General features: G+C 51.1%; 2 protein-coding genes across 2 annotated transcripts in view; both read left to right on the top strand.

Annotated features, from left to right (window-relative positions):
- The first annotated feature begins 1,288 nt into the window (after nucleotides 1–1,288).
- On the top strand, nucleotides 1,289–18,811 carry lrp6 (low density lipoprotein receptor-related protein 6). Its single transcript, XM_008401668.2, has 23 exons — nucleotides 1,289–1,804; nucleotides 3,406–3,802; nucleotides 3,960–4,157; nucleotides 4,230–4,426; nucleotides 4,527–4,661; nucleotides 5,955–6,351; nucleotides 6,421–6,592; nucleotides 8,719–8,935; nucleotides 9,671–9,960; nucleotides 10,036–10,262; nucleotides 10,334–10,518; nucleotides 11,405–11,728; nucleotides 11,804–12,006; nucleotides 12,320–12,513; nucleotides 12,651–12,841; nucleotides 13,581–13,790; nucleotides 14,235–14,360; nucleotides 14,429–14,665; nucleotides 14,874–14,984; nucleotides 15,145–15,378; nucleotides 15,445–15,581; nucleotides 15,648–15,745; nucleotides 16,629–18,811. The coding sequence occupies exons 1-23, from the start codon at nucleotides 1,750–1,752 to the stop codon at nucleotides 16,918–16,920; spliced, it is 4,827 nt and encodes a 1,608-aa protein (XP_008399890.1). The 5' UTR covers nucleotides 1,289–1,749; the 3' UTR covers nucleotides 16,921–18,811.
- A 2,193-nt stretch (nucleotides 18,812–21,004) lies between these two features.
- tbk1 (TANK-binding kinase 1) overlaps nucleotides 21,005–25,921 on the top strand; it is an 8,801-nt gene continuing 3,884 nt past the window's right edge. The window contains exons 1-11 of the mRNA XM_008401669.2: nucleotides 21,005–21,094; nucleotides 23,442–23,546; nucleotides 23,625–23,765; nucleotides 23,834–23,963; nucleotides 24,033–24,214; nucleotides 24,288–24,448; nucleotides 24,521–24,631; nucleotides 24,898–25,077; nucleotides 25,153–25,349; nucleotides 25,424–25,482; nucleotides 25,715–25,806. Coding sequence (XP_008399891.1) covers nucleotides 23,460–23,546; nucleotides 23,625–23,765; nucleotides 23,834–23,963; nucleotides 24,033–24,214; nucleotides 24,288–24,448; nucleotides 24,521–24,631; nucleotides 24,898–25,077; nucleotides 25,153–25,349; nucleotides 25,424–25,482; nucleotides 25,715–25,806 — 1,340 coding nt within the window. The 5' untranslated portion in view covers nucleotides 21,005–21,094; nucleotides 23,442–23,459. The remainder of the gene's footprint in view (nucleotides 21,095–23,441; nucleotides 23,547–23,624; nucleotides 23,766–23,833; nucleotides 23,964–24,032; nucleotides 24,215–24,287; nucleotides 24,449–24,520; nucleotides 24,632–24,897; nucleotides 25,078–25,152; nucleotides 25,350–25,423; nucleotides 25,483–25,714; nucleotides 25,807–25,921) is intronic.

Genomic DNA, 25,921 nt, shown 5'->3' on the forward strand with positions numbered 1-25,921 from the left:
GTTCCTCCTGATTCCTCCTTGTTCCTCTGGGTTCTTCCTGGTTCCTCCTTGTTCCTCCTGATTCCTCTGGGTTCCTCTGGGTTCCACCTGGTTCCTCCTGGTTCCCTAAAGACCCGACAGCAATACCGCCCTCCCCCCAGCGCCTCTCAGGAAGCCTCTAAAGCGGAGACTCCAGATGCAGATCAGAACTCGCTGTGCACGCTCCTGCATGTCCTCTGGGCCTGTGGTGACCTTTGAACCCGCAGGTTCACTGTAGATGTCACATTCACTGTGTGTTTTTGTATTTCCACCTGAATTCCCGCCGTGGATCCAATCCTTTATAAACGGATGCACTACTGTGTTGTGTGTTTTTGATAATCAGCTGCTGTACATATTCCTGGTTGGTTTTCATAGCTCAGAGGAAAATGGCCGCCACTATTTTCTTATAATAAACACATTTTACTGGTTTTAGTCAGGCTGCTGCTGCGGCTCCTCTCCAGCAGGGGGCAGCAGCGGGCTGGTCACTTTTCAGTTTTACTCTAATTACTGACATGGATGGTGATGTTTGGTGCCGTTTTGTCAAGTGATGCTTTCACATAACTTTAATGTTTTGTTGTAAAGATTAAAAAAATGTGATTTTTGAATGTTTATCTCGTGTTTTCTCTACAAACTAAACCATCGGAGGGTCCAGATGTTCGACGACGTTCAGGGTAAAAAAAAACAGAAAACGGGTATATTTCTATGGAGCTAAATATGGACCATAACTTTCAAAAGAAAATGTTTAGATTAATCTCGGAAATTTTGTTGAAAATAATTTAAAATGTTAGGGTTTTTTCCAGAATAATTTTTTTTTAGCTTAATCTCTGAGATTTTTTTTGGGTGAAATTTACTTTTTTTTCTATTTATAACGGCCCTAATGTAATTGGAAATACACAGAAAGGTAAGATAACCATAAAGCGGAGCTAAATAACTGAGACGGACGGGTTCTGGACGGGTTCTGGAGGTGAGAGAGTCCAGCTCCAACATGGCCGCTCAGTGAAGTCAGAGCAGAAAAACATCTGGCTTGGTTTGTCAAACCCTGACAGACTGAGAGCTGAAGCTTCGCTACATCTGGAGGAAAAAGGAGGAAGTTGAAGCGGAGGCGCGGCCTGCAGCGGAGCATGGAGGTGGCAGCATCATGCTGTGGGTCAGTTTACAGAACAGACAAAAACATCACTGAACCAACACCTGGAGACCTGTCTCTCCCTCCTTCAGGTTCGTGGTTAGGCGCCCCGCTCTCCCCCCTCCCCCACCTGTTGTGGCCCCCAGCTCTGGGCTCCAGGTGTTTTCCAAAGCGCTGCGGCTCCCAGCGGCTTCTGCCCTTTTTCAGAGCCAGTTGGGGAGATAAAGTAGTCCCTTCTGGTGGTTCGGACCTGATGCGCAGGTCTCTGCGGTGGCGGGCGGTTTGCGGTGTTTTTGTTGCGGCAGTGCGCAGTCCGTGTGCGGCAGAACAACAATAGAAAGCGGAGGAGGAGGAGCACCAGCGGCACCAGCGGCTTCTGGCAGCGGAGCGACACCGACGATCCTGCGGGACGATATGAGACTTTGGATCGGACTCTTAAGCGAACAGAAGCTTGTGATGGAAGCTGGAAAGATCCGAGTCTGATCGGAACCGAACCGAACCGGAGCGGAGCGTGTTTTTGTTGAGAGGAAGCGGCCGCAGCCATGATGGGAATGCTGGGAATCCTGCGCTGAGGATCCGCGGCGGCTGGGCCCAGGATCGGGAGAAAGATGGGAATGTGTGTTCGGATCCTGCTGCTGTTTTGTTCCTGCTGGCTCGTCTCAGGTGAGGTTCTGGTTCTGGAGGTTCTGGCTGTTTGGACCGAGGGTGGCGGGGTTCCTGCTGGATTCGGGTTTTGTGTTTAGATTTCCAGGGCCTGCTAACATTAGCTTCTAGCTAACATCCAGCTTGTTCTGGAAAAGGATTTTTTCTGGGTATTCTGCTCATAAGTCCAGTTGTAGGTTCCGGTTCTGGACGGGATGTGGGGTCTGGTTCGGGTTCTGGTTGGATTCGGGAGTTTGGTTGATTATTTGGAGCAGAGAGGGAATGTGGGAAACAACAACAGGAGCTAGTTAGCATCAAAGCTAACAGGTTGGAGCTGCTAACCAACTAAGTAACTAGCTAGCTGCCTTTCAGCTGGTTAACCAGGGTAGGTTCTGGTTCTGATCCAAATATTATTACAGAGAAAAATCAATTTTCCAGCAGAGCAACGAAACATTCCTGCAGAAACACTCAGACTGGATGCTTCCCTGGAAAACCCTCCAGGTATGGAGATTCATTGATAACGTGAAGATTGATGGGAAACCTGGAGGAAAACAGGAAAACTTGGAGGAAAACAGGAAAACCTCAGCTGGGAATCATCTGCTCCATTAGCTTTAATGCACAGAGGAATCACAGGAAGTCCAGGAAATATTCCCTGGAAAACCTCAGAAACAGAAATATTGAGTCTGGATTTAAAGGAGCAGACAGCTTTCCAGGTAGCTGGGAGTTCTGGTTCTGGTTCTGGTTCACTGCAGCCTCTCAGCATGACAGAACCTCCACTGTGCTTCAGTGATGCTAGAAGGAAACCTGTTGCCTCCAGGTTCTGCCATGTTGGGAATTTTGGGCTTTTTCCACATTTTTCTTCATTAAACCATCAGAACCGCCGGTTCTGGTGGTTCTGGTGGTTCTGATGGATCTCCCGGCTGTGAGCTGCTCTTTTTAGACTCCAACACTAAGCTGAAAAATTCTCTTATTTTACTGAATAACTTTATCGGCGCTGAAATCTCCTCTTTTTTCAGTCTCAGTAACTTCAGGTGGAAGATAAAAAACGGAACCGTCTGCCAGGATTATTTTACTATGATGTGTGTTTAAGTAGATTATCGATAAATTAGGAAATAGACTTGACTAAAATGAAACTGGAGTCCAAAGGAACCAGAAATATGTGGTTTCAGTCATAAATTATTCTTATTGACACTTTTATCATTATAGCAGTAAAACTTATTACGATAAGACTTTTTTTAAACCAAATGAAACCTTAGCAGAACTTGCGTTAATATACTTTTAGCAATATGTTTCTTTAACATTATGGATGCACTGACATTCATATCAATACTGCTGTTTTTCCCGATAACCAATATTTACCAATATTATGCAAATTTCACTTCCGCTTAGAAACTTTTGGGGGAAAAAACAAGAGAATAATAAATATCTGCTGTTCATATCGGCTCCGTTTGATTTATCGGACCGATACCGATATATCGCACTTCTCTACTTACAATGGTCTCCAAACCATATTTTGGTTTATCACAGTAATTATTCGTTGTTCATTAGTTCTGAAAGCGGGTTCTGGTTCTGGTTTGGTTCCACTTCCTGTCTTCCTGCTAACACTTCCTGTGTGTCCTCAGGCGAGCCGCTGCTGCTGTACGCCAACCGGCGGGACCTGCGCCTGGTGGACGCGGCGCGCGACAAGGCCAACGCCACGGTGGTGGTGGGCGGCCTGGAGGACGCCGCCGCCGTGGATTACGTCTACGCCCAGGGCCTCATCTACTGGAGCGACGTCAGCGAGGAGGCCATCAAACGGACCTCCTTCAACCGGACCGGCGCCGGCGCCGCCCAGACCGTGGTGCCGGGCCTGGCTGCGCCGGACGGCCTGGCCTGCGACTGGCTGGGCCTCAAGCTGTACTGGACCGACTCGGACACCAACCGGATCGAGGTGGCCGAGCTGGACGGGTCGCTGAGGAAGGTTCTGTTCTGGCAGGAGCTGGACCAGCCCAGAGCCATCGCCCTGGACCCGGAGCGAGGGTGAGTCCAGACGGTTCTGCCGCTGCTAAATGGGCTGGAAGTATCCGGAGTGGAGTTGGATCAGAACCACGTTTCTCTTCATTAGATGTGAAGGAAACGGACCCGGTGGTTCTGGTTCTGGGTTGTCCTCATGGTCTCAGCTGTGTGTCGTCCTCAGGTTCATGTACTGGACGGACTGGGGCGAGGTCCCAAAGATCGAGCGGGCCGGGATGGACGGGACCAACCGGTCCCTGCTGGTGGACCAGGACATCCACTGGCCCAACGGGCTGACGGTCGACTACGGCCAGCAGAAGCTCTACTGGGCCGACGCCAAGCACAACTTCATCCACCGCTGCAACCTGGACGGCTCCTCCAGGTACCAGCTGCCAGGTCCGAGGTGGTTCTGCCGGGCCCGGACCCAGTCTGACGTGTGTGTGGTGTGTTGCAGAGAGGTGGTGGTTAAAGGCGAGCTGCCTCACCCCTTCGCCCTCACCCTGTACGAGGACACGCTGTTCTGGACCGACTGGAACACGCACTCCATCCACTCCTGCCGGAAGCAGACGGGCCGGGAGCAGCGCATCGTCCACTCCCACATCTTCTCCCCGATGGACCTCCACGTCTTCAGCCCCAAGAGGCAACCCGTCTGTGAGTCAGCAGGGTGTCTGTTGCCTATCTGGACTGGTCCAGGCCTGCTGCGCTCTCCTCCCGGCCGGTTCTGACCCGTTTCCATGTCGATGTGTTGCAGCGCGGAGCAGCCCCTGCTCCCATGGCAACGCAGGATGCTCCCACCTCTGCCTGCTGTCCCCGACCCGGCCCTTCTACCGCTGCGCCTGTCCCACCGGAGTCCAGCTGCTGGAGGACGGACAGACCTGCAGAGACGGTGAGGACGGCCACCACCACCATCTGGCCCTGGCCTGGGCTCAGTCTGTGTCAGAGAAGGAAACTAAATGTTAGAAGTCGTTGGTTATTCTGAAAGACTTTATTTGTCACAATGATCAGTTTCAACTGGAAGCTGGTGGTTCTGGACCCGGTCCGGTTGGTTCTGGACCCGGTCCGGTTGGTTTTGAACCTGGTCCGGTTGGGTTGGACCTGTTCCGGTTGGGTCTTGACCCGGTCCGGTCCAGGTTGGACCCGGTCCGGTCCGGTTGGGACCCAGTCCTGTTGGTTCTGGACCCGGTCTGGTTGGGTCTGGATCCGGTACGGTTGGTTTTGAACCTGGTCCGGTTGGGTCCGGACCCGGACCCGGTCCGGTTGAGTCCGGACCCGGACCTGGTCTGGTTGGGTCTGGATCCGGTCCGGTTGGGTCTGGACCCGGTCTGGTTGGTGGTTTGTTGGTTCTGGACCCGGTTGGGTTGGGTCTGGATCCGGTCCGGTTGGGTCTTGACCCGGTTGGGTTGGGTCTGGACCCGGTCCGGTTGGGTCCGGACCCGGTCTGGTTGCAGAATTTCTCCCAGCTTGCAGGTTGAGCCGATGGAGACGTTTGGACCCAGACTTTGCTCGCCTCTGATCTGGAAGCGGCCGCCGGGGCCGACCCGCCGTCGCCGTGGCAACCCGCCCCTCCCCCACCCGTCTCCTCTGAAGCGCGGCCCCTCCCTCCCGCTCCTCTGTTTACATTTTTTGGTGGGAAGCCGGCCTCGGGGGCGGAGCTCCCAGACAAAGCCGCCTTTCAGCCTGTTGTTGCGGCTCCGCGGTGGGAATGTGGCGGCGGCGTTCCAGGACCAGGAAGTCCTCCCAGCTCTGCACTGGGATCGGGCTGAAGGTCCAGCAGGAAAACTGGGAAAACTCACAGAAACAGTTTGTAGTTTAGCTTTTATCAGGAACCAGATATTTATTCTCAGGTTCCTTTATTGCAGTTATATTGGTAATCAATCATTCAGACGATTGATCAGGAAAATGTTTTCATTTAACCATTTATGTATTACACAGAAAAAATGATTTATATGAGACAATAAACATTGTTGGTAAAAACAGTTTCCTTTAGCGAACAGCTGATAACTTATAGACTGATTTTAGTATTAATTATTATTGTTTCCAGACCAGCCTCAGTAAACTGATCGATTACTGAATTAGTTCAGTAAGTGATCAATCGTTCCAGCCCTGATTCCGATCGATTATTTATTTTACTGTTGGCGGCTGTGATAATGACGCCTGGTTGATGCTAACATGCTAACAGGGGCGACCCAGATGCTGCTGCTGGCCCGGCGGACCGACCTGCGCCAGATCTCCCTGGACACGCCCGACTTCACCGACGTCATCCTGCAGGTGGACGACATCCGGCACGCCATCGCCATCGACTACGACCCGGTGGACGGATACGTCTACTGGACGGACGACGACGTGAAGGCCATCCGCCGCGCGCGCCTGGACGGCGGCGACGCCCAGTTCGTGGTCACCTCCCAGGTCAGCCACCCGGACGGCATCGCTGTGGACTGGATCGCCCGGAACCTGTACTGGACCGACACGGGGACGGACCGCATCGAGGTGACCCGACTGGACGGGACCATGAGGAAGATTCTGATCTCCGAGGACCTGGACGAGCCCAGAGCCATCGTCCTGGACCCGGTGGCCGGGTGAGTGCCGCCGCCGGGCCGCTGGACCCGCCGCCGGACGGCACCGTGACGGTTCTGTTTGACCCGCAGGTACATGTACTGGACGGACTGGGGCGAGTTTCCGAAGATCGAGCGGGCCGACCTGGACGGGCTGGAGCGGCTGGTGATGGTGAACACGTCGCTGGGCTGGCCCAACGGCCTGGCGCTGGACTACGAGCAGCGGCAGATCTACTGGGGAGACGCCAAGACGGACAAGATCGAGGTCAGTGCAGGCTCGGTTCTGGGCCAACAGAACCGGGTCAGACCCAGGGTCAGGTTTAAAGGAACTCAGGGTTTCGGCTGTTTTTCAGTTTTCTGGAAGTTTGTTCCAGATCTGTGGTGCATAGAAGCTGAAAGCTGCTTCTGTGTTTGGTTCTGGTTCTGGTTGGGCTCTGCATCAGAACCAGCAGGTTGATCCAGCAGCAGATCTTTATTCTGTTCAGTGATTTATAAACTACTGGGTGTAGAACCAGGTGATGTAGAACCAGGTGGTGTAGAACCAGCTGGTGTAGAACTAGATAATGTAGATCCAGGTGGTGTAGATGCTGGTGTAGAACCAGGTGGTGTAGAACTAGATAATGTAGATCCAGGTGGTGTAGNGCTGGTGTAGAACCAGGTGGTGTAGAACTAGATAATGTAGATCCAGGTGGTGTAGAACCAGGTGGTGTAGAACCAGGTCGTATAGAACTAGATGGAGTAGAACCAGCTGGTGTCTCCACCCTCCTGGTTCTACTCAGGTCTCCAGCTGCAGCTTCTTGTTCGTCTCTCTGGTCTCAGACTTTCGTCCTCTGGGCCTGAAATGTTCTGCAGCTGCTAGAAGAACCACTGAGGAACCGAAGGGTCAGGGCAGAGGTCAGAGGTCAGCCTGATCTGTAGTTTCCAGATGGAAGAACTGGACCTGGACCTCTAGATCTATAGCTCTAGATCTGTAACTCCAGGTTCTTCCTCTTTAGGACCAAAGATGACCACATGGTGAGTTTGTCTACCAATCACATTTAACTGCTAACAGCCAATCAGAGTGAGGAGTTCCCTACCAATCAGAACCAGGTGTTCTGGACCGGTCAGACCCGGTTCTGTGAGGCCCAGAGGAAAGATGGATGAGCTGGAAGACAAAGAGCCGTTTGCAAAGACTTCTGGGAGAAATCTGGAAACTTCAGGATCCGTGACGGATCAGAACCATTTCTGATCTGGATTAAAAAGCTGTTTCCTGTTGGTTCTGGTTCTGGTCCAGAGCTGGAGACCTGCAGGGAGAAGCCAGGCATTCAGGCTGGAAGCTTTGAAGATCCGGACTGATCGGGATCATTTATCCGATCAGAACCGGTCCGGTCCATTCAGCTCCCCTCCCTGCTCAGAACCACATCTGGTTCTGATTGTGGCCCGGCTCTCCAGCTGTGGTCGGCTCTGTTTAGAACCGCGCTGCGGTCCGATCCGGCCGGCTGGGCCCGGCGCTCCCGATGGAAACTCCTTATTTATACTGCCAGACTGAGGAAGAGGAGGAGGAAGAGGAGGGCCGACCCGGCGGCAGCCAATCACAGCGCTCCACGCCGCCGACCCACACATTCCTCCTGTTTCCAGAAGGATTATCAGAACCGGATCAGAACCAGGTTTTATCTTCTTGATCAGAACAGACCTGGTAGGATCTGCTGAGGGACAGATTATTCCAGGTTATTCCAGATTATTCCAGGTTATTCCAGGTTATTATGAGGTGGTGACCTCATGAGGAACACAGGTCACCTGGTTCTGTTGGACAGTCCAATTGGGTCAGACCTGGAAGCGTCCAGCTGCTGGTTTCAGATGGTTGTTGTGTCCTCAGCATGATGCTGCCACCGCCCAGCCAGACGGCGGCTGGTTTTTAATCTTAATATTCTGCTTTGGGTGAATCCAGTCGGTTTTTACTAAGCAGGTTTACTTCAGAGCTGCGGTGTCCAAAGTGTGGTTCAGGGGCCGTTTGTTGCGCAGCTGCAGTTCTAGAACGATTCCGTTTGTTTTAATCTAAATTATTATCATTTCCTAACAGTGGAAAATCTTCATGTTTTATAACCAAACTCAAATCCGCTTTCATCTAATTTATTACATTTTGCTAAATATAGCAAAGGTTTTGAAAGAAAGTGACACAAGTTCTGTTTTTATAACAGAATAAATTTTTTAAAAACTAGAAGCCGTTTAATGCAGCAGATGGAAAAGTTTTGGATGAATTTGGCACCAAAAAATAAAATCTGAATATTTAATTGGCTTGATTTAAATCTTTTGTTTTTTATTCTGTGTGTGTGTGTGTGTGTGTGTGTGTGTGTGTGTGTGTGTGTGTGTGTGTGTGTGTGTGTGTGTGTGTGTGTGTGTGTGTGTGTGCAGGTGATGAACATGAACGGGACGGGCCGACGGGTGCTGGTGGAGGACAAACTTCCCCACATCTTCGGCTTCAGCCTGCTGGGCGACTTCGTCTACTGGACGGACTGGCAGCGCCGCAGCATCGAGCGCGTCCACAAACGCACCGCCGAGCGCGAGTTCATCATCGACCAGCTGCCCGACCTCATGGGCCTGAAGGCCACGCACCTGCACCGCACCACCGGTGAGTCTGCTGATGTCACAAGGGGGCGGGGCCTAGCCCGGGAGCGTCTTCTTTCTTTCCTTCCCTTCTTCTTCTTAGCTTTAATAGCTGTTGGCAAACAGCTATTTGGTGTGCATTAGCACCACCTAGTGGTGGGGAAAGACAAATGGCAATACTTTTCAAATATGTTTAATTTGATGTGAACTATCTCAGTTTCCAGAAAAAAGGTGAATAAAGTTTAACTCCACTTCAGCTCCACCTCTCTGTTAACCAGCAACTTAACATGTGGTTGGTCAGTGTGAGCACTGTGACCTTTGAACCTTCTTAGGGACTTCCTGCTTCAGTGAACATTTTTATGACACTACAGCACTGAAATAAGCAATCTTATTGCCACAGTTTTTTTTTGTTTATGAACTTCTGTCCTAGCTTTGTAACATTTATTAAAGAAAATGTTTTTACGTTTGTTCAAACTGTTTGATCTCCCTGAGCTGCTGTCTGACGAAATTAACCAAAAACAGCCAATCAGAGCCAAGGGGCGGGGCTTCTGGCTGTCAATCATCATGCTAAATGTGATAATGGTGGAGAAACAGTTTACTGTGACAGGAAAACTGTTTCTGCTATGCTAACTAGCCTAGCATTCATGACAGGCTATGCTAACTGCAGCGTAGCAGAGAGAAACGGGGAAGGGTCTGTTCTGGTTCTGGTTTTGTAGTTTTTGTTCTGGTTCTGGTTGTGACTGTGGTTCTGCCTGTGCAGGGACCAACCCGTGCGCTGACAGTAATGGCGGCTGCAGCCACCTGTGCCTGCACACGCCTCACGGCGTGCGGTGCGGCTGCCCGAACGGCCTGGAGCTGCTGGGCGACCTGCAGAGCTGCATCGTCCCGGAGGCCTTCCTGCTCTTCTCGCGCCACACCGACATCCGCCGCATCTCCCTGGAGACCAACAGCAACAACGTGGCCATCCCGCTCACCGGCGTCAAGGAGGCCTCCGCCCTCGACTTCGACATCACCGACAACCGCATCTACTGGACCGACATCACGCTCAAGGTGGGTCCGGGCCCGGCCCGAACCTCCAGAACCACCGGAACCGGCCTCTAACCTGTCCGCCCTCTGGTTCTGCAGACCATCAGCCGGGCCTTCATGAACGGCAGCGCGCTGGAGCACGTGGTCCAGTTCGGCCTGGATTACCCAGAAGGCATGGCGGTGGACTGGCTGGGCAAGAACCTGTACTGGGCCGACACCGGAACCAACCGCATTGAGGTGGCCAAGCTGGACGGGCAGCACCGCCAGGTTCTGGTCTGGAAGGACCTGGACAGCCCACGGGCCCTGGCGCTGGACCCGGCCGAGGGGTGAGGCTCCGCTTCTCCTGAGCCCGCCCTGTTCCGACCCGGTTCCGTTTTGACCCTTTCCATCCCTGCAGGTACATGTACTGGACCGAGTGGGGGGGGAAGCCCAAGATCGACCGGGCCGCCATGGATGGAACCGGCCGCATCACGCTGGTGTCGAACGTGGGCCGGGCCAACGGACTCACCATCGACTACGCCGAGCGGCGCCTGTACTGGGCCGACCTGGACACCACGCTCATCGAGTCCTCCAACATGCTGGGTAAGGACCCGCAGAACCCGGACAGAACCTCCAGAAGCCCGGGGTCCAAACCCAGCAGGTGCTCCTCCGGGCTGAACCAGGGGAACCTGCTACTGGGTGCGGTTAAGGTTCAGGTTCTGGTAAAGTCTATGTCGCTCACCTGGGTCGGACCTTCAGAGAACTCGTATCAAGTTCTGCAGCTGCAGTCGGGTTTTTGGATTCGGCTGCTTTCGGATCAGTCCTCGTTTTAGGTTTGACTTGAGATTGTTTTCAAAGATTTCATGTCGTTAGTCTGGATTCTGGAAGGTACTGGACTGGTTTTAAACTGGTTCTCTGTGTGAATAGAAACTGGCTGATTTTCACAGAACCGATTGAACCCAGTTTGGTTCTGAACTAATTTCAGACTAGCTTTGGATGGCTTAGATACTGTGTCCTAGAAGGTTCTGGACCGGTTTCAGACCTCTTTCCATTTACCTTAGCCTAGTGTTGGGCTCATAATGTTCTGTATGAATGAAACGGACCATTGGACCCAGTTTGGTTCTGAACTGGTTTCAGACTAGCTTTGGATGGATTGCAGCCAGTGGTTTTAGTATTGGTCCTGGAAGGTACTGGACTGGTTTTGGACTGGTTTCAATCTGGTGGTTTTAGTCTTGAATATAGAAAGTATTTGACATTCTTTGAATCGGTTCGAACTGGTATTGATCTGGTATTGGAATGATTACATGCCCGTCGTCCCAGTGTTGATTTTGAACAGGTTTTGGGGTTTAAGACTTATGGGCCATTTTCATTGCCTAGTCTTGGACTCATAACGCTCTGTGTGAACAGAAACCGGCTGTTACCGATCGAACCCGGTCTTGGTCTGGTTCTGGTTCTGCTTTCGTCATTTTTCCGATTTTTCGTCTTGCAGGCAAGGAGCGAGAGGTGATTGCCGACGACCTGCCTCACCCCTTTGGCCTCACCCAGTACCAGGACTACATCTACTGGACGGACTGGAGCCACCGCAGCATCGAGCGGGCTAACAAGACGAGTGGCCAGAACCGGACCCTGATCCAGGGCCACCTGGACTACGTGATGGACATCCTGGTGTTCCACTCGTCCCGGCAGGCCGGCTGGAACGCCTGTGCCTCCACCAATGGCCACTGCTCCCACCTGTGCCTCGCCGTTCCCAGCGGTTTCGTCTGCGGATGCCCCGCCCACTTCTCCCTCAACCGAGACAACAAGACGTGCAGCGGTGAGCCACCCGGACTTGGCCGCGATCTGGACGGGTTTTGCTCAGGTCTCTGATCCGTCTGCTTGTCACCTGCAGCTCCCACTGCGTTCCTGCTGTTCAGTCAGAAGGCGGCCATCAACCGCATGGTGATCGACGAGCAGCAGAGCCCCGACATTGTCCTGCCCATTCAGAACCTGAAGAACGTCCGGGCCATTGACTACGACCCGCTGGACAAGCAGCTGTACTGGATCGACTCCAAGCAGAACGTCATTCGCCGCGCCCAGGAGGACGGCAACCAGGTGGGGAGGCTGACCTGACCGAATCGACTTTGATCCAACTCCTTTGGGTTCTGATGGTTAGTTTAGGGAGGTTGGAGACCCAACGAGCCCTGCTGAAGCGGAAAGGGTTTGTATGGGATAGCGTTAGCGTTATGTTAACAAGAGCAACATTAGCTTTAAATAAACCACAGCAATTTTCACAACTGATTATCAGCTAAGAATAAGTAGCTGATGAAGAGAAAAAGTTAATAATCAAAATGAACAGTACAGAAGCTAACACTAAAATATCGGAAGGTCCTGATCCAGTTGGCCGTGTTCTGTCTGGTTCTGTTAGACTGTGACGGTGGTGTCCAGCTCCCTTCTCGGACCCTTTGATCTCAGCATCGACATCTTCAGCCGCTTCATCTACTGGACCAGCGAGGTGACCAACGTCATCAATGTGACCCGGACGGATGGCAGCCGGGTCGGCGTGGTTCTGCGGGGTGAGCACGACAAGCCACGGGCCATCGTGGTGAACCCAGAGAGAGGGTGAGTCCGAGTGGTTCTCCCAGTGCCGGGACCTGGGTCGCCGTGCTAACAGAACCTGTATAAGTGACCTGTTTGTTAGCAATGGGCACTGGGTGCTAACAAACAGGTCACTCACGCTAATAGAACCTGTTCCGCAGGTACATGTACTTCACCAACCTGCAGGACCGCTCACCCAAGATTGAGCGGGCGGCGCTGGATGGGACGGAGCGCGAGGTTCTGTTCTTCAGCAACCTGGGAAAACCCGTGGCGCTGGCTGTGGACAACGAGGCGGGGAAGCTGTTCTGGGTTGACTCAGATCTGCGCCGCATTGAGAGCAGTGACCTGTCAGGTGAGTTCTGTTAAAGACCCGACTGGAAGCAGAATCTGACAGGAAGCAGAATCTGACAGGAAGCAGGACCCGACAGGAAGCCATTCTGGACTTACCTGGTGCTGTTACCATTCAGCCTGCTGGAAACCATGACCTTTCACCCTCCTGGATGGCAAAAAAAGCTTAGATGTAGAAACTCCTGAATTTATCGGAATGTCCCGATAAATTTGATATTTTAGTTTCAGTTGGTGCCCCCTGCAGGCCATCCAGAGAAACAGCAGTGTGTCCATCGAGACAAAAACTAAAAGAAAAGAAGATATTTTGGTGTTAATGAGATATAAATCTCGCAGGTTTTTTAATCTCATTAAAATGAGAAACTTCTCCTGAATTTATTTCCAAGTTCTGTCAGAGGAACATGATTCCTGATGTTCTCTAAAGCTGGAGAGGCTATGAGTTTCCCTCCACATGAGTGAAGAGGATGACTGGATCAACAAATACTTATTTCTGTCATTTCTAACCTTTCCATACAGAAGTCAAAGAATGCTGAAAAAGCAAACAAAAACTGAACAAAAGAATATTAAACTTTAACTCAGAAATATAAGAAAGCTCATTCTGATCATTCTGAGTTCAGGTTAAAGGTGTGTTTAATGGTGTCCCCCCCTCTCCCTCCTGCCTCCTCTCCCGTTTTGTTGCCTTTGTTCCTGAAGTTCTCGCCCTTGTTTGTTTCTCCCTGGTGCTTTTATTTTGGTGAGCACTGCAGGAGCCAATCGGATCGTGATCGCGGACTCAAACATCCTGCAGCCAGTGGGCCTGACGGTGTTCGGGAACCACCTGTACTGGATCGACAAGCAGCAGCAGATGATCGAACGCATCGACAAGACGACGAGGGAGGACCGCACCAAGGTGCAGGCGCGGGTCGCCTACATGAGCGACATCCACGCCGTGCACGAGATCGACATGCACGAGTACAGTGAGTCCACCGCCGCCAGCGGAACGTAGACTGACCTACCAGCAGCTGACCTTACCTAAGAGTCCAAAATTAGTCTGTCCAGAACCACACCCAGAATAAAACATCCTCAGAATCAAAACCTGAGTCTAAATTAAACTCTCTAAAGACGTCTCACACCCAAATCCAGTTCCCAACTGAAAACTGAGGCCAGAACCAGTTTAAAAACCAGTTTTAGACTGGAAACATTTCCACAATCAATCTTAGACCAGTCCACAACAAAAACGACAGAAAGACCTGAAATGTGTGAAACTTCAAGACCTTCAAAAACTGAGGCTAGAGCCAGTCTATACCAGAATAGTTTTCTAGCTGAAATGATCTAAAACCAATTAGACCAAAGCTAAAGCCAGACGAACCCGAGTTCTGGTTTATCTGGATCCAGCTGTAACTTCCTGTTTCCTCCTGCAGGAAACCATCCGTGCACCCGGGACAACGGCGGCTGCTCCCACATCTGCATCGTGAAGGGCGACGGAACCACGCGCTGCTCCTGCCCCGTCCACCTGGTGCTGCTGTCTGACGAGCTCACCTGCGGAGGTGAGTCCGACGCCCCGCCGCCACGCCGCCGGTGGCGACCCGTTGACCCGTCCTCTCTCTCTCCTCAGAACCGCCCACCTGCTCGCCCGACCAGTTCGCCTGCGTCTCCGGAGAGGTGGACTGCATCCCCAACACCTGGAGGTGCGACGGCTTCGCCGAGTGCGACGACCACAGCGACGAGAAGGAATGTCCCGTCTGCTCCGAGTCCGAGTTCCAGTGCGACAGCCGGCAGTGCGTGGGGCAGAGCGAGCGCTGCAACGGGGAGGTCAACTGCCAGGACGGGTCCGACGAGAACAAGTGTGAAGGTGATCCAGGTCCAGATCCAAATGATGTCTAAGCCATGAAACCAGTTCTCAACTATACGACCGTCGGTCCAGTCTAAACTGGGCCGAAACCAGTCCAGAACCAAAAGGAGGAAGAAACCTCAATAGAAACTGACATGTCTGAACCTTTATCCCAGATGTGGGAATGTCTCCCAGTTCTGGTTCTGATGTGTTCTGGTTCTGTTCCCAGTCCGGTGTCCGGCGGACCAGTTCTCCTGCGCCAACAGCCAGTGCATCGGGATCCACAAGAAGTGCGACCACAACACGGACTGCAGCGACAACTCGGACGAGATGGACTGCTGTGAGTCTGGTTCTGACCCGGCTCTGACCCCGTCCTGACCCGGTCCTGACTCTACTCTGACTCTACTCTGACCCGGTCCTGACCCGGCTCTGACCCCATCCTGACCCCGTCCTTGACTCTACTCTGACCCGGTTTTCTTTGTGCCGACGCTCTCCTGTAGTTACAGATCCGCCGGAGCTGCCGGCGCCGACCAACAGCACCATCAGCTCCATCGTTGCCGTGGTGATGGCGCTGTTCGTGGTGGGCGCCATCTACTTCGTGTGCCAGCGCGTCCTCTGCCCCCACATGAAGGACGACGGCGAGACGGTCGCCAACGACTTCGTGGTCCACGGCCAGGCCTCGGTGCCGCTCGGATACGTGCCGCACCCCGGGTCGCTGTCCAGCTCGCTGCCAGGTGAGACGGGTCGCACCGGGGGCACGGCCGGTTCTGACCCGGTTCTGACCCGCTGTCTGTCTGCAGGTATGTCCAGAGGGAAGTCTGTGATTGGCTCCCTGAGCATCATGGGCGGCAGCAGCGGCCCTCCGTACGACCGTGCCCACGTCACCGGAGCGTCGTCCAGCAGCTCCTCCAGCACCAAGGGCACCTACTTCCCCCCAGTGAGACCCGACCCGTCCGGTTCTGGTTCTGGCTCTGGTTCTGGTCTCATGCTGTCTGTCTTCCAGATCCTGAACCCGCCGCCGTCGCCCGCCACCGTCCGCTCCCAGTACACCCTGGAGTTCGGCTACTCCTCCAACAGCCCCTCCACCCACCGCTCCTACAGGTACTGACGGGCCGGGTCGGAACCACCAAACGGATCAGGGCAGGGCGCTGTGGCAGGCAGTTTTAATTCAGATTTCTGATCATCTTCGGACTAAATGACGTCAGATTATTAAAGATATCTGCGACTGAATGAAGTAAATCTGAGATGCCAGGAGTTTATTTTTAGAAACGGATTAAAATAAATCTGGATTTAGTTCTGACTCGTCGTGATTCCTTTTAATTCCCCTTCGATAAGTTAAAGAGATCCGGAATGATTTTAATCTGGACCAGTTCTCTTGACGTTTTGACCAGTCAGAATGACGTCACTAATATCTGGAGCCATTATTGTTTCTAGTCAAACTGCCCAGGTTTGTTGCCGCAGCAGCTTTTGCTCCTTAAATATTTACAGATTTATGAAGCCGTTTTTATGGAAGCATTTTGCTGCCAGAGGTTGTAAATCAATTCAGGAGAAAAATCTAATGGGAAAACGGAGATGATAAATGACAGTAAAGTTTCTCTACAATCCTCTGACTGATCCTGAGTTATTAAATCTGTTCTCCTCACAGCTTCAGCCATTCTGACTGAAAACTGAACGCATGTTGGGTTTAATAAGATACAGATCTCGTCTTAACGTTTTTAAAACCTTACTGAATTTTATCTAAACGCTTCTGTCCGTTTTTCGCCTTGTGCTGGCAGCTGTTTGGGCAGCTCAGTGCCAGCACCAGGGGGCCTTAATCACAGATGCGTGGCCACTCAGTGACGCCATCTTGAAAAGCATTTGATCTTCAGCTGTTTTTCCTTCTGCTCAGAATGTGAAAGTCAGCTGATTTTATGTTAAATTAGCTTGCCGTACATTTGGCTCGCCATAGGTTGGTGAACATAAACTGATGTTTTCATCCTTCCAGCTACCGGCCCTACACCTACCGCCACTTTGCCCCGCCCACCACGCCCTGCAGCACCGACGTCTGCGACAGCGACTACACGCCGGGCCGCCGGCCGCTCAAATCCGCCGCCAAGGGCTACACCAGCGACCTCAACTACGACTCGGAGCCGTTCCCGCCGCCGCCCACGCCACGCAGCCAGTACCTGTCGGCGGAGGAGAACTGCGAAAGCTGCCCGCCGTCTCCGTACACGGAGCGCAGCTACTCCCACCACCTGTACCCGCCGCCGCCGTCCCCATGCACGGACTCCTCGTGAGCCAAGCCCCGCCCCCTCCCTGTATATAACAATTGTTGATATCCGAGGCGAAAAGAGAAAACGGGAAGAGACTGCGGCGGCGGCGCTAAAAGGGAAGTGGAGGACGGCGAGCTGCAGAACATTTGTACAGAACAGAGAAATCATATTTATATATTTTCTATACTGATGATGATGATGATGATGCCATAGAGTTTGTAATTTGTACATTTTTAACAGAAGCTTTTATTAAACTCGCCACAGAGAAAAGTTGCCTTAAAGTCGAACGGGACCGCGGCGGCGGCGCCCGACGGGACCGTGGCGGCGCTGGCCAGTCGGACTCCTGATGCCAAATACAAGCAGCAGCCACAGGCTCCGCCCACTCTGGGGTCCTGGGGCGGGGCATCATAGTTTTGTCCCTGTTGGGCCTCCATACAAGCGTCCAACCACACGCTGGCCCCGCCCCTGCCTGTTCTCACACCACGAGGAAGATCTGCTCCTCATCATCATCACAACCTGTGCCTGAGCAGTGCCACAGCTACATGTGCTTTTATTTTGAAATCCCCACTGAAAGCTCTAGTATTTTTGTACCACATACTGTGTAGATACGTATTTATAAGCTATATAGAGAATCGATGTAAATGTCTCGCCTGCAGCTCTTCATTCCTTTTTTATTCCCTCCTTCTATTTTTCTACAGAATCGCTGACAATCTCACAACCTGTCCTCATTTTTACCGTCCTCAGCATCAGGACGCAGGGGTCGGAGGTCACCTCCTGCCCCCCTGAACCCGGTCCCAGTCAGAACCGCACCAGCACCAGTCCAGACAATCTCTAGCAGGTCTGACCAGAACTGAGGAGGTCCGGCTCAGACCTGAGAAAGCACAAAGGACCCAGGGCAGCTGGACGGGTTGGAGCCCCGCCCCCTCACAGAAAGCTCTGATTGGCTGATTACATGGAGACCTTAACAAGCTTTTAAACATTAAGACCAAAATCTGACCAGCGTGTTTTTCTACGCTGTTTGGCTCTTTCCTGTCTCCTTATGGCCTTGATACTTATTCACAGTCTGCTGCCAGTCCAGAACCTCTAAGGCCTCCACAAAACGTCTTGGCATGGAGGACTTCCATATATACGTCCTTTTGGGTCGCCTGATTCTGGCAGTGGAGGGTCTCTGAACGCCACACACAGTTTCTGTCTGTCCTTGGTCTCCATATTTTCACATTACCAAGTTTTTGGCACTTGGAAGTTCCCATACAGCTCAGACGTTCAGTTTTTTACCAGCCTGAGTGTCTGTGACCCGAGTTCTGGTACCGCATGACCACATAGTGTCTGACCATCCCAAGTCTTTGTGCTTCCTCCACATTTAATTTTCGACCATCCTGGGTCTCCTTACCTACTTAACATTTAACTCTTGGCCTTTCTGAGCCTCCATACATCCTCCATGTTCCATTTGGAGTTCTGAGCCTTCGTACAGCCTCCAAACGCAGGTTCTCGACCATTCCGTTTTCTTCATTCAGTTTTCGATCCTCCTGTTTCGCCGTACCTCCTCCACAATCAGTTTTTGGCCCCTCTGAGCCTCCATTCCTCCTCCATGCGTCCTCAGACAATGTTGCCTGTATTTCTGCCCTGCTCCTCTACATGTGCTCTCTTCTGGCGGAAAAGTTCTCATTTCTGCACTTTAGACGGTTTTCTTGTCTGATTTTACTCGGTACCAAGTGACTGAAGCTGAGGCGATGCTAGAGTCCGCTCTGCGCCGTCGGGTTTTAAAATCTGGGACATCAGATGTGAACACAAATCTTTAGAAGCCTCTTTAAGCTGAACTGGAATCAAACCTGTGATCTGATTTTAAAAGCCACTAATGAACCATCTGAGGGAAATAATTCAATTACAGTGAAATAAATGAGAACTGTTGATTTGATGCTGGTGTTTGTGTTTTTATCTGAAATGTTTTTCACAGATTTCCACCAGATTACTCTCCGTCGGGTTTTGGAGGATTTTCTGTTTGCTGAGTTTCCGGACAGATTACAGATGAAGACTAAATGATGATGATTTGCTCATTGACCCTGCAGGCCCTCTTCCGGCCTGCAGGTGGTGCTGTGGGACAGGACAGTAGAGGCTCACAGGAAGTAGAAAGGTGGCTCCAGCTGCCGCCATCAGCTCGCTACTCATCAGATGCTGATTCTGCTTTTGTTAAATATAAACTGAGTGAACGTTTCCTGCAAAGTCCGAGTGCTGATTTCACACCAACACAGCAGAATTAATCAAACATTTAAACCAAAAGTTTCCATTTCAACTGAGCAGGAATGTTTCAAATGTGAAAATATTAAATATTTGAATCTACAAACCTGAGTTATTTTCGGTTCAGTTTGATCAAACTGAGGAAGAACAGTTCTCCAACTGAACGCCGGTTCACGATGAGCTTCGCAGGTTTGTTCAACTGGATCTGATGGAGCTGGAATCAGACGGCCAATCAGGAGAAGGAGGAGAAATGGTCCAGTTCTAGTTACCATGGCAACAGCCTGCAGCTTTTCTCTGCATGTTTAGCTTCATTGCTGAAGGTTTTTATTACTGCAGGTGTGTCAAAATTCAGTCCTGAGGATTGAGAATAATTTGGCATAAATCAAAAATAGTTTAATAAAAACTTGTTAGAAGATGATCCAGGAACTGATGAACCTTATAATTTAATATTTTATAACAGTTACTATTTAAATTATTAAAAACACAAAACAAGAGCTGATAAAATGAAGGATGGCATCTCTAACTACAAACTACAGCTAAATAAACCAGAAACTGGAGCTGAATAAATAAACTTTAAAAATATTAGTTTAGTCATTTCTGAGCTCAACCTGTTTTCAGAACCGAGGTCCAGTACCAGCTGGGACAGAAGTGGTTTGGGCCATTTGGTTCTGATTTCAACGGGAAGCGACACCTTGATGCTTTAGGGGAAGGAGGCGTCGCACTGCCCCGATTGACCAATCAGAAGGGCTCCTGAGGTAAACGAAGCATCGCATTTATTCTGTCAGTCATGAAGCTGTTTTCACATCCAGGGTTTTACGAAAATAAGAAATAAAAAACCTCACATTTAGAGTTTAACACTTTAATCAGTGAAGAAATGTTTTCTGACATTAGACAGTGGAACAAATAATTCCCAAATATTCATCCTGTACGATTCAACTGAAAAACTGACGAGTAAATTAAAGCAGCAACAACCAGAGTGTCTTAGCATTAACGCTATTTAACAATAAAACGATGTAATAATTAAAGTATCGATCTTTACGAAGGCAGATCATGATGCAACCTCCACCAGGTTTCTGAGGCTCAGGGTCCAAAATGAGCAAAAGTCAGGAAAATGTAACTTAGGCAGCTGAACAGTAATGAGGATGAATCAGGTTCTCTGTGATTTCAACACTGATTTAACCCGGTTTTACAGGTTTTTAGTTTTTCTCGTGTCAGTTTTGTTTTTCAGTTGAATTGTTAGAAATTGCTTTAACTAAGCAGAGATCTGAGTATAATTTGTTCTTATTGATGGTCTTTAATATTCAGGAGACTCAGAAACCCATAGTGTGGGATATAAATCTGTCATCTTCTGAAGCCAAGTTTCTGTCAATTCAAGTTATTTTAGCCAGCAGGGGTCGCCTGTGAGCACTCAGGGCAGCTAATTTAACCCTTTTCTAAATCAGTTTTAGTTTAGTTTTTCTCCTTCTTGTGTAATCGCTCTCCGTTTCTTTCTGCAAATGGTTTTAGTTCTTCTACTTTACAAATGTTTATGTAAATAAATGTTTTTATTTGAAACTGCAGCTCCTCCAGTTTAACCTTTAGATATTTTACTTAGTTGACCCTCCCTGTTTTTATTTTTATTAGGCTGGTTATCAGTTTCACTTTTAGTTTCTGGTTTTTGTCTTTACCGTAGTAACTAGTCCCTTTGCGCTTCTGCAGTTTATGTCCTCGCTGTTTTAATTCTGAACTCACATCGTCCAGGTATAAGTTCATAAATTGTGACCCGTTTTTTTTTCTTTAAACTTTATTTTGTATGAATTCATCCACGAGGTAATGTGAAGGGCTCAGATTACAGATGGCACCCTCCTTCCTATATTACGGTAGCCGGTAGGTCCCACACCGCCTTTGCCTGCTCGCTGATTGGTCAGTCACGGTCAGCTGACAAAGGAGCAGCGGAAGAGGAGCCGAGAGCAGCAGAGAGGAGGTAAGGAAGTAAACAAAAATAAATATCGCTTTATCTTCAGGTAAACCCGCGGTTCTGGTTCTGACCCGAATACGGTTCGGTGTGGGAAGATGTTAGCTAACAGTTCCAGTGCTCTGACCCGTTTTCTGAGCTCTGCTTGACTCGGTTCTACGCGAGGGCCCGAAGTGCGCGTTCCCGCATCCATAGACGGGCTCGCGGCCGGCGCATGCGCGCTCCCTGCTCAGTCAGCCAGAATTAAACTCAAATCGATTCTTTAATCTATCCGTGATTGATCACAATACGAGTAGCCCTCATGACGTCACGACCCGTTGCGTTAAACTCCCAGGGCGGGACTTTCCAGGCGGCGTGACGTCATGTCGGGCTGTCCGGTACCTTTTGAACCTGCCTTGTCACCATGGCGACAGGCGGAGATCACGTAACCTGCTCCAGGTTCACGTTGAGCTGATTGAGCTCGCTTCAGTTGTGAGGCTTGAAGCTGAGCGTTGTTCTTATTGTGACCCAGAGGAGCCCGGTCCGGTCCGGTCCGGTCCGGTTCGGTTCAGCCTGGGATGGAACATCCTCGCGCGTTCTGAACCCACCTGCTCGTGGTTCTGGTTCTTTTGCAGGTCCACAGGTCGGTTCTGGTTTTCATACAACAGAACAATTGGCGTATCATGTTCCGGTGTCTTAATAAACTAAAATGTCTTCACTGATGGATAATAAGGCAAAAGTCTAAATCAGAGTTTAGGATCATAAAATCTAAACTTTATTTAAATCTGAGGGAAACTGATCAAACATTTCATTTCCTTTGGGATCAATAAAGTATTTCTGAATTTGATTGATCAGTTTGGGCTTCTGGAGGTTTCTGGTTCAGCTTAAAGGAAGGAGCCCAGTGTCCTGGAGGAAAACCAGGAAGGCTAGACAGGAAGTAGACGGAGGTCATTTCCTGTTTGACGCCATGAAACACCCTGAATGCATCCTGATCTCAGAGGTTGATCTGTCTGACCGGTGCTGAGGTCTGACATCAGTGATTTGACTAGACCGCTGGCTCCATAAAGGGACCTGGAGAGAAGCAGTTATTTATTTTATTTATCTTTTGTCCTTTTTGAATCAGGTTTTTTAACTTTATTTATTTCCAAAGAAGCACATTTTACATAACATTTGGCCTCAACATCACAGAGGAGGACAAGTTGACCTCATGATCCAACTCCACTTCCCTGAGGAAGATTTTCACCGTAAAACAACGTAAAGAAGAAAAACGGAAATGGTTAGAAATGTAGGAAACAAACTACGTTGTTTAGTAGTTATGAGGTTTCTGAAGATAAAATCTGGTCTTTTAGTTTCACCCACTCTGCCGCTGTCTGAGTTAAATGTTATTTCCATCCAGGCGCCTAAAGTTAGTTTGTCCTGTGATCATTTTCTACTTGCTATTAATAAAATAGTCATCAGATATTTGTTTCTTAGTTATGCCAGTTACGTTTGGTCTCTAAAGGAATGTCCTGTGTTAAATGTCTTATGTAAATCTGTTCCAGTAATCTTTTCTAATTCAGGCCCAGAAGACACGATGATGGTTTCACTCTGATTTCTGCATTTTCTCCAACAGGCAGGAGGATTTCCATCTTAGTGACATTTCTGAGCAGGTGTGAATCTGACCAGGTTTCTGCAGCTGTAGTGATTTATTACTTGGTGTCTCATGTTCCTCCTCCTCTCCTCCCACCTTGCTTCAACACAAAGGGTCCAGTTTTAAGATCTATTAGGTTTTTATAAATAAGTTAAATAACTTTCCTCTTAATTTTTGAATAAATAAAAATTTCCATTAGGTTTATATTCTTGTTAGTAATTGGCTTAATTTTTAGGTTAGCATTTCAAACCACGTCTTTCTCGCTCTCTGTATCAGCGCAGCTTCTGTATGGCTGGATCACTGTTACTGTCTCTTACTCTGCAGTTGTGGAGTCACAATGTCTGCATCTTGAGCGCCCCCTGCCATGAGGCAGGAGAACTGCCTGCCTCACCTTGAGTCTGTTCTCTGCCGGTTCTGATCGCTCCTCAGCACACGGATAACTTTTCTTCCACCGCAGCGTTGCTCAGTTTGCTTATGCCTTGGGTCGACCGGAACCAGGCTCACCACCAGAACCGCCTCATGGAGCGGTGGTTACTGGATAATATTCTGGACTGGTTCTGGTCGGAACCAGGCTCTGGAATAGTGACTGGTTCTGACCGGTTCTGACCCATTCAGTCCATGTCTGCACCAATACAGCGGCATAGACCCGGTCCGGTCTTGTTTTATGTGTCCAGCTCTTCTGGATCTGTGCGTGTGACTGTGTGGGTTGGAACCGGCCCTGTTCTGATCCGCTGCCCGTCTCTCCAGGATCTGCCGGCCGTCAGAATGCAGAGCACCGCCAACTACCTGTGGCTGATCTCCGACCTCCTGGGTCAGGGCGCCACGGCCAACGTCTACCGAGGACGACACAAGGTATGGCCGGCCGTGGGTCAGAACCGGTTCTGATGCAGCAGAACCCAGTCAGGCGGTTACAGCGGTGTCTCTGTGCAGAAAACGGGCGACCTGTACGCCGTCAAGGTGTTCAACAACCTGAGCTTCCTGCGGCCGCTCGACGTCCAGATGAGAGAGTTTGAGGTTCTGAAAAAGCTGAACCACAAGAACATCGTGAAGCTGTTTGCCGTGGAGGAAGAGGTGGGTCCGTTTCTGATGAGGGCTGAGGTCCAGATGTAGAAATGTTTCTGACCCGGTTCTGCTGGCAGACCAACACCCGGCACAAGGTCCTGGTGATGGAGTACTGCCCCTGCGGCAGCCTCTACACCGTCCTGGAGGAGTCCACCAACGCCTACGGCCTCCCTGAGGACGAGTTCCTCATCGTCCTCCACGACGTCGGTAAGGCCAGGATCCGGACCGGAACCACCGGGTACCGCCTCACCTGACCCGGTCTGCTGTGTCCTCCAGTGGCAGGCATGAACCACCTGAGGGAGTACGGCATCGTTCACCGCGACATCAAGCCGGGAAACATCATGAGGGTGATCGGAGAGGACGGGTGCTCCGTTTACAAGCTGACGGACTTCGGTGCCGCCCGCGAGCTGGAAGACGACGAGCAGTTCCAGTCTCTGTACGGCACCGAAGAGTACCTGGTGAGACACACACCTGGGGGGAGAACTGTCCCAGGTGTCGCAGTAAGTAGCTAACCTGGTTGTGTGTCTGCAGCACCCGGACATGTACGAGCGTGCCGTCCTGCGGAAGGACCACCAGAAGAAGTACGGCGCCACGGTGGACCTGTGGAGCATCGGCGTGACGTTCTACCACGCCGCCACCGGCAGCCTCCCGTTCCGACCGTTCGAAGGACCACGCAGGAACAAGGAAGTGATGTAAGAGCAGGTTTCCACAGCAACCAGTCCCAGCAGGCCACAGGTCAGCTGATCCCACTCTCTCCTTCTCAGGTATAAGATCATCACAGAGAAACCATCAGGAACCATTTCTGGCCACCAGAAGAGCGAGAACGGGAAGATCGAGTGGAGCACCGAGATGCCGGTGTCCTGCAGCCTGTCCAAGTATGGGTCACTGAGATTATTGATCCGGATCAGATTACCAAACACAGCCAGTGGTCTAGTTAAAGTTCTGTGTACGTAGAACAAGGATCAGCTGATCCACAGATGGGTTGTAAAGAGTAGGATCACAGGTAGCTGCTAGTTGGTGCTGCCCCCTGCAGGTAGTAGCTGGTAGCTGCAGGTCGGTGCTGCCCCCTGCAGGTAGTAGCTGGTAGCTGCAGGTCGGTGCTGCCCCCTGCAGGTCAGGCTGACCCTGGTCTTACCCTCAGGGGCCTCCAGAGCCTGCTGACCCCGGTTCTGGCCAACATCCTGGAGGCGGATCAGGAGAAGTGTTGGGGTTTCGACCAGTTCTTCGCTGAGACCAACGATATCCTGCACCGCGCCGTGGTCTACGTCTTCAGCCTGCAGCAGGCCACGCTGCACCACGTCTACATCCACGAGTACAACACGTGAGTCCAGCTCCGGTCCCGGTCTGGGATCCGGGATCCGCTCTGCGGCCCTGACCGTTCCTCCCACCTCCACAGGGCGGCACTGTTCCAGGACCTGCTGTGCCGCAGGACCAGCATCCCACTGCACAACCAGGAGCTTCTGTATGAGGGCCGGCGCCTCGTCCTGGACTCCAACCGCCAGGCCAAGACGTTCCCCAAGACCTCCAGGGACAACCCGATCATGGTGGTGAGCCGCGAGGTCGTCGCCACTGTTGGCCTCATCTTCGAAGACCGTAAGACCTTTTCCTGACCTCCGTCTGACCTTCACGCTGACCTTCACAATTCATCAGCAGTTTTGTCTCCACAGCGAGTCCGCCAAAGGTCCAGCCGCGCTACGACCTAGACCTGGACGCCAGCTACGCTAAGGTACGGCTAGCTGCGCTAAGGTACGGCTGGCTAAGCTAAGGTACGGCTAGCTACGCTAAGGTACGGCTGGCTAAGCTAANGCTAAGGTACGGCTAGCTACGCTAAGGTACGGCTGGCTAAGCCGTTCAAGATGTTGATGTGGAACTAAATGAAAATGCTCTGACCCAAAAGGAAATAGTTCACTCACATTGACTCACCTTTGACCCCTCTGACTCCTGCTGTTGTGCTGCAGACTTTTGCTGGAGATGTGGGCCATCTGTGGAAAACCTCAGAGTCTCTGCTGGTGTATCAGGAGCTGGTGAGGAAAGGAGTCAGAGGATTGATGTGAGTGTGACTCCTACGGGGGCCTGGAAGGCCCACACTGCAGCGTGTTGTCATGTACGGTGGCCTGGAAGGCCCACGCTGCAGCGTGTTGTCATGTACGGTGGCCTGGAAGGCC

The sequence above is a fragment of the Poecilia reticulata genome, unplaced genomic scaffold (assembly GCF_000633615.1).
Source record: "Poecilia reticulata strain Guanapo unplaced genomic scaffold, Guppy_female_1.0+MT scaffold_125, whole genome shotgun sequence".
Lineage (NCBI taxonomy): Eukaryota > Metazoa > Chordata > Actinopteri > Cyprinodontiformes > Poeciliidae > Poecilia > Poecilia reticulata.

Excerpts from the sequence above, each read along its gene's own strand:
- lrp6 (XM_008401668.2), top strand. The coding sequence starts at position 1,750 with ATGGGAATGTGTGTTCGGATCCTGCTGCTGTTTTGTTCCTGCTGGCTC. Across the intron at positions 11,729-11,803 it reads AGACAACAAGACGTGCAGCG|CTCCCACTGCGTTCCTGCTG; the intron begins GTGAGCCACCCG and ends TGTCACCTGCAG. Across the intron at positions 12,007-12,319 it reads CCCAGGAGGACGGCAACCAG|ACTGTGACGGTGGTGTCCAG; the intron begins GTGGGGAGGCTG and ends TGGTTCTGTTAG.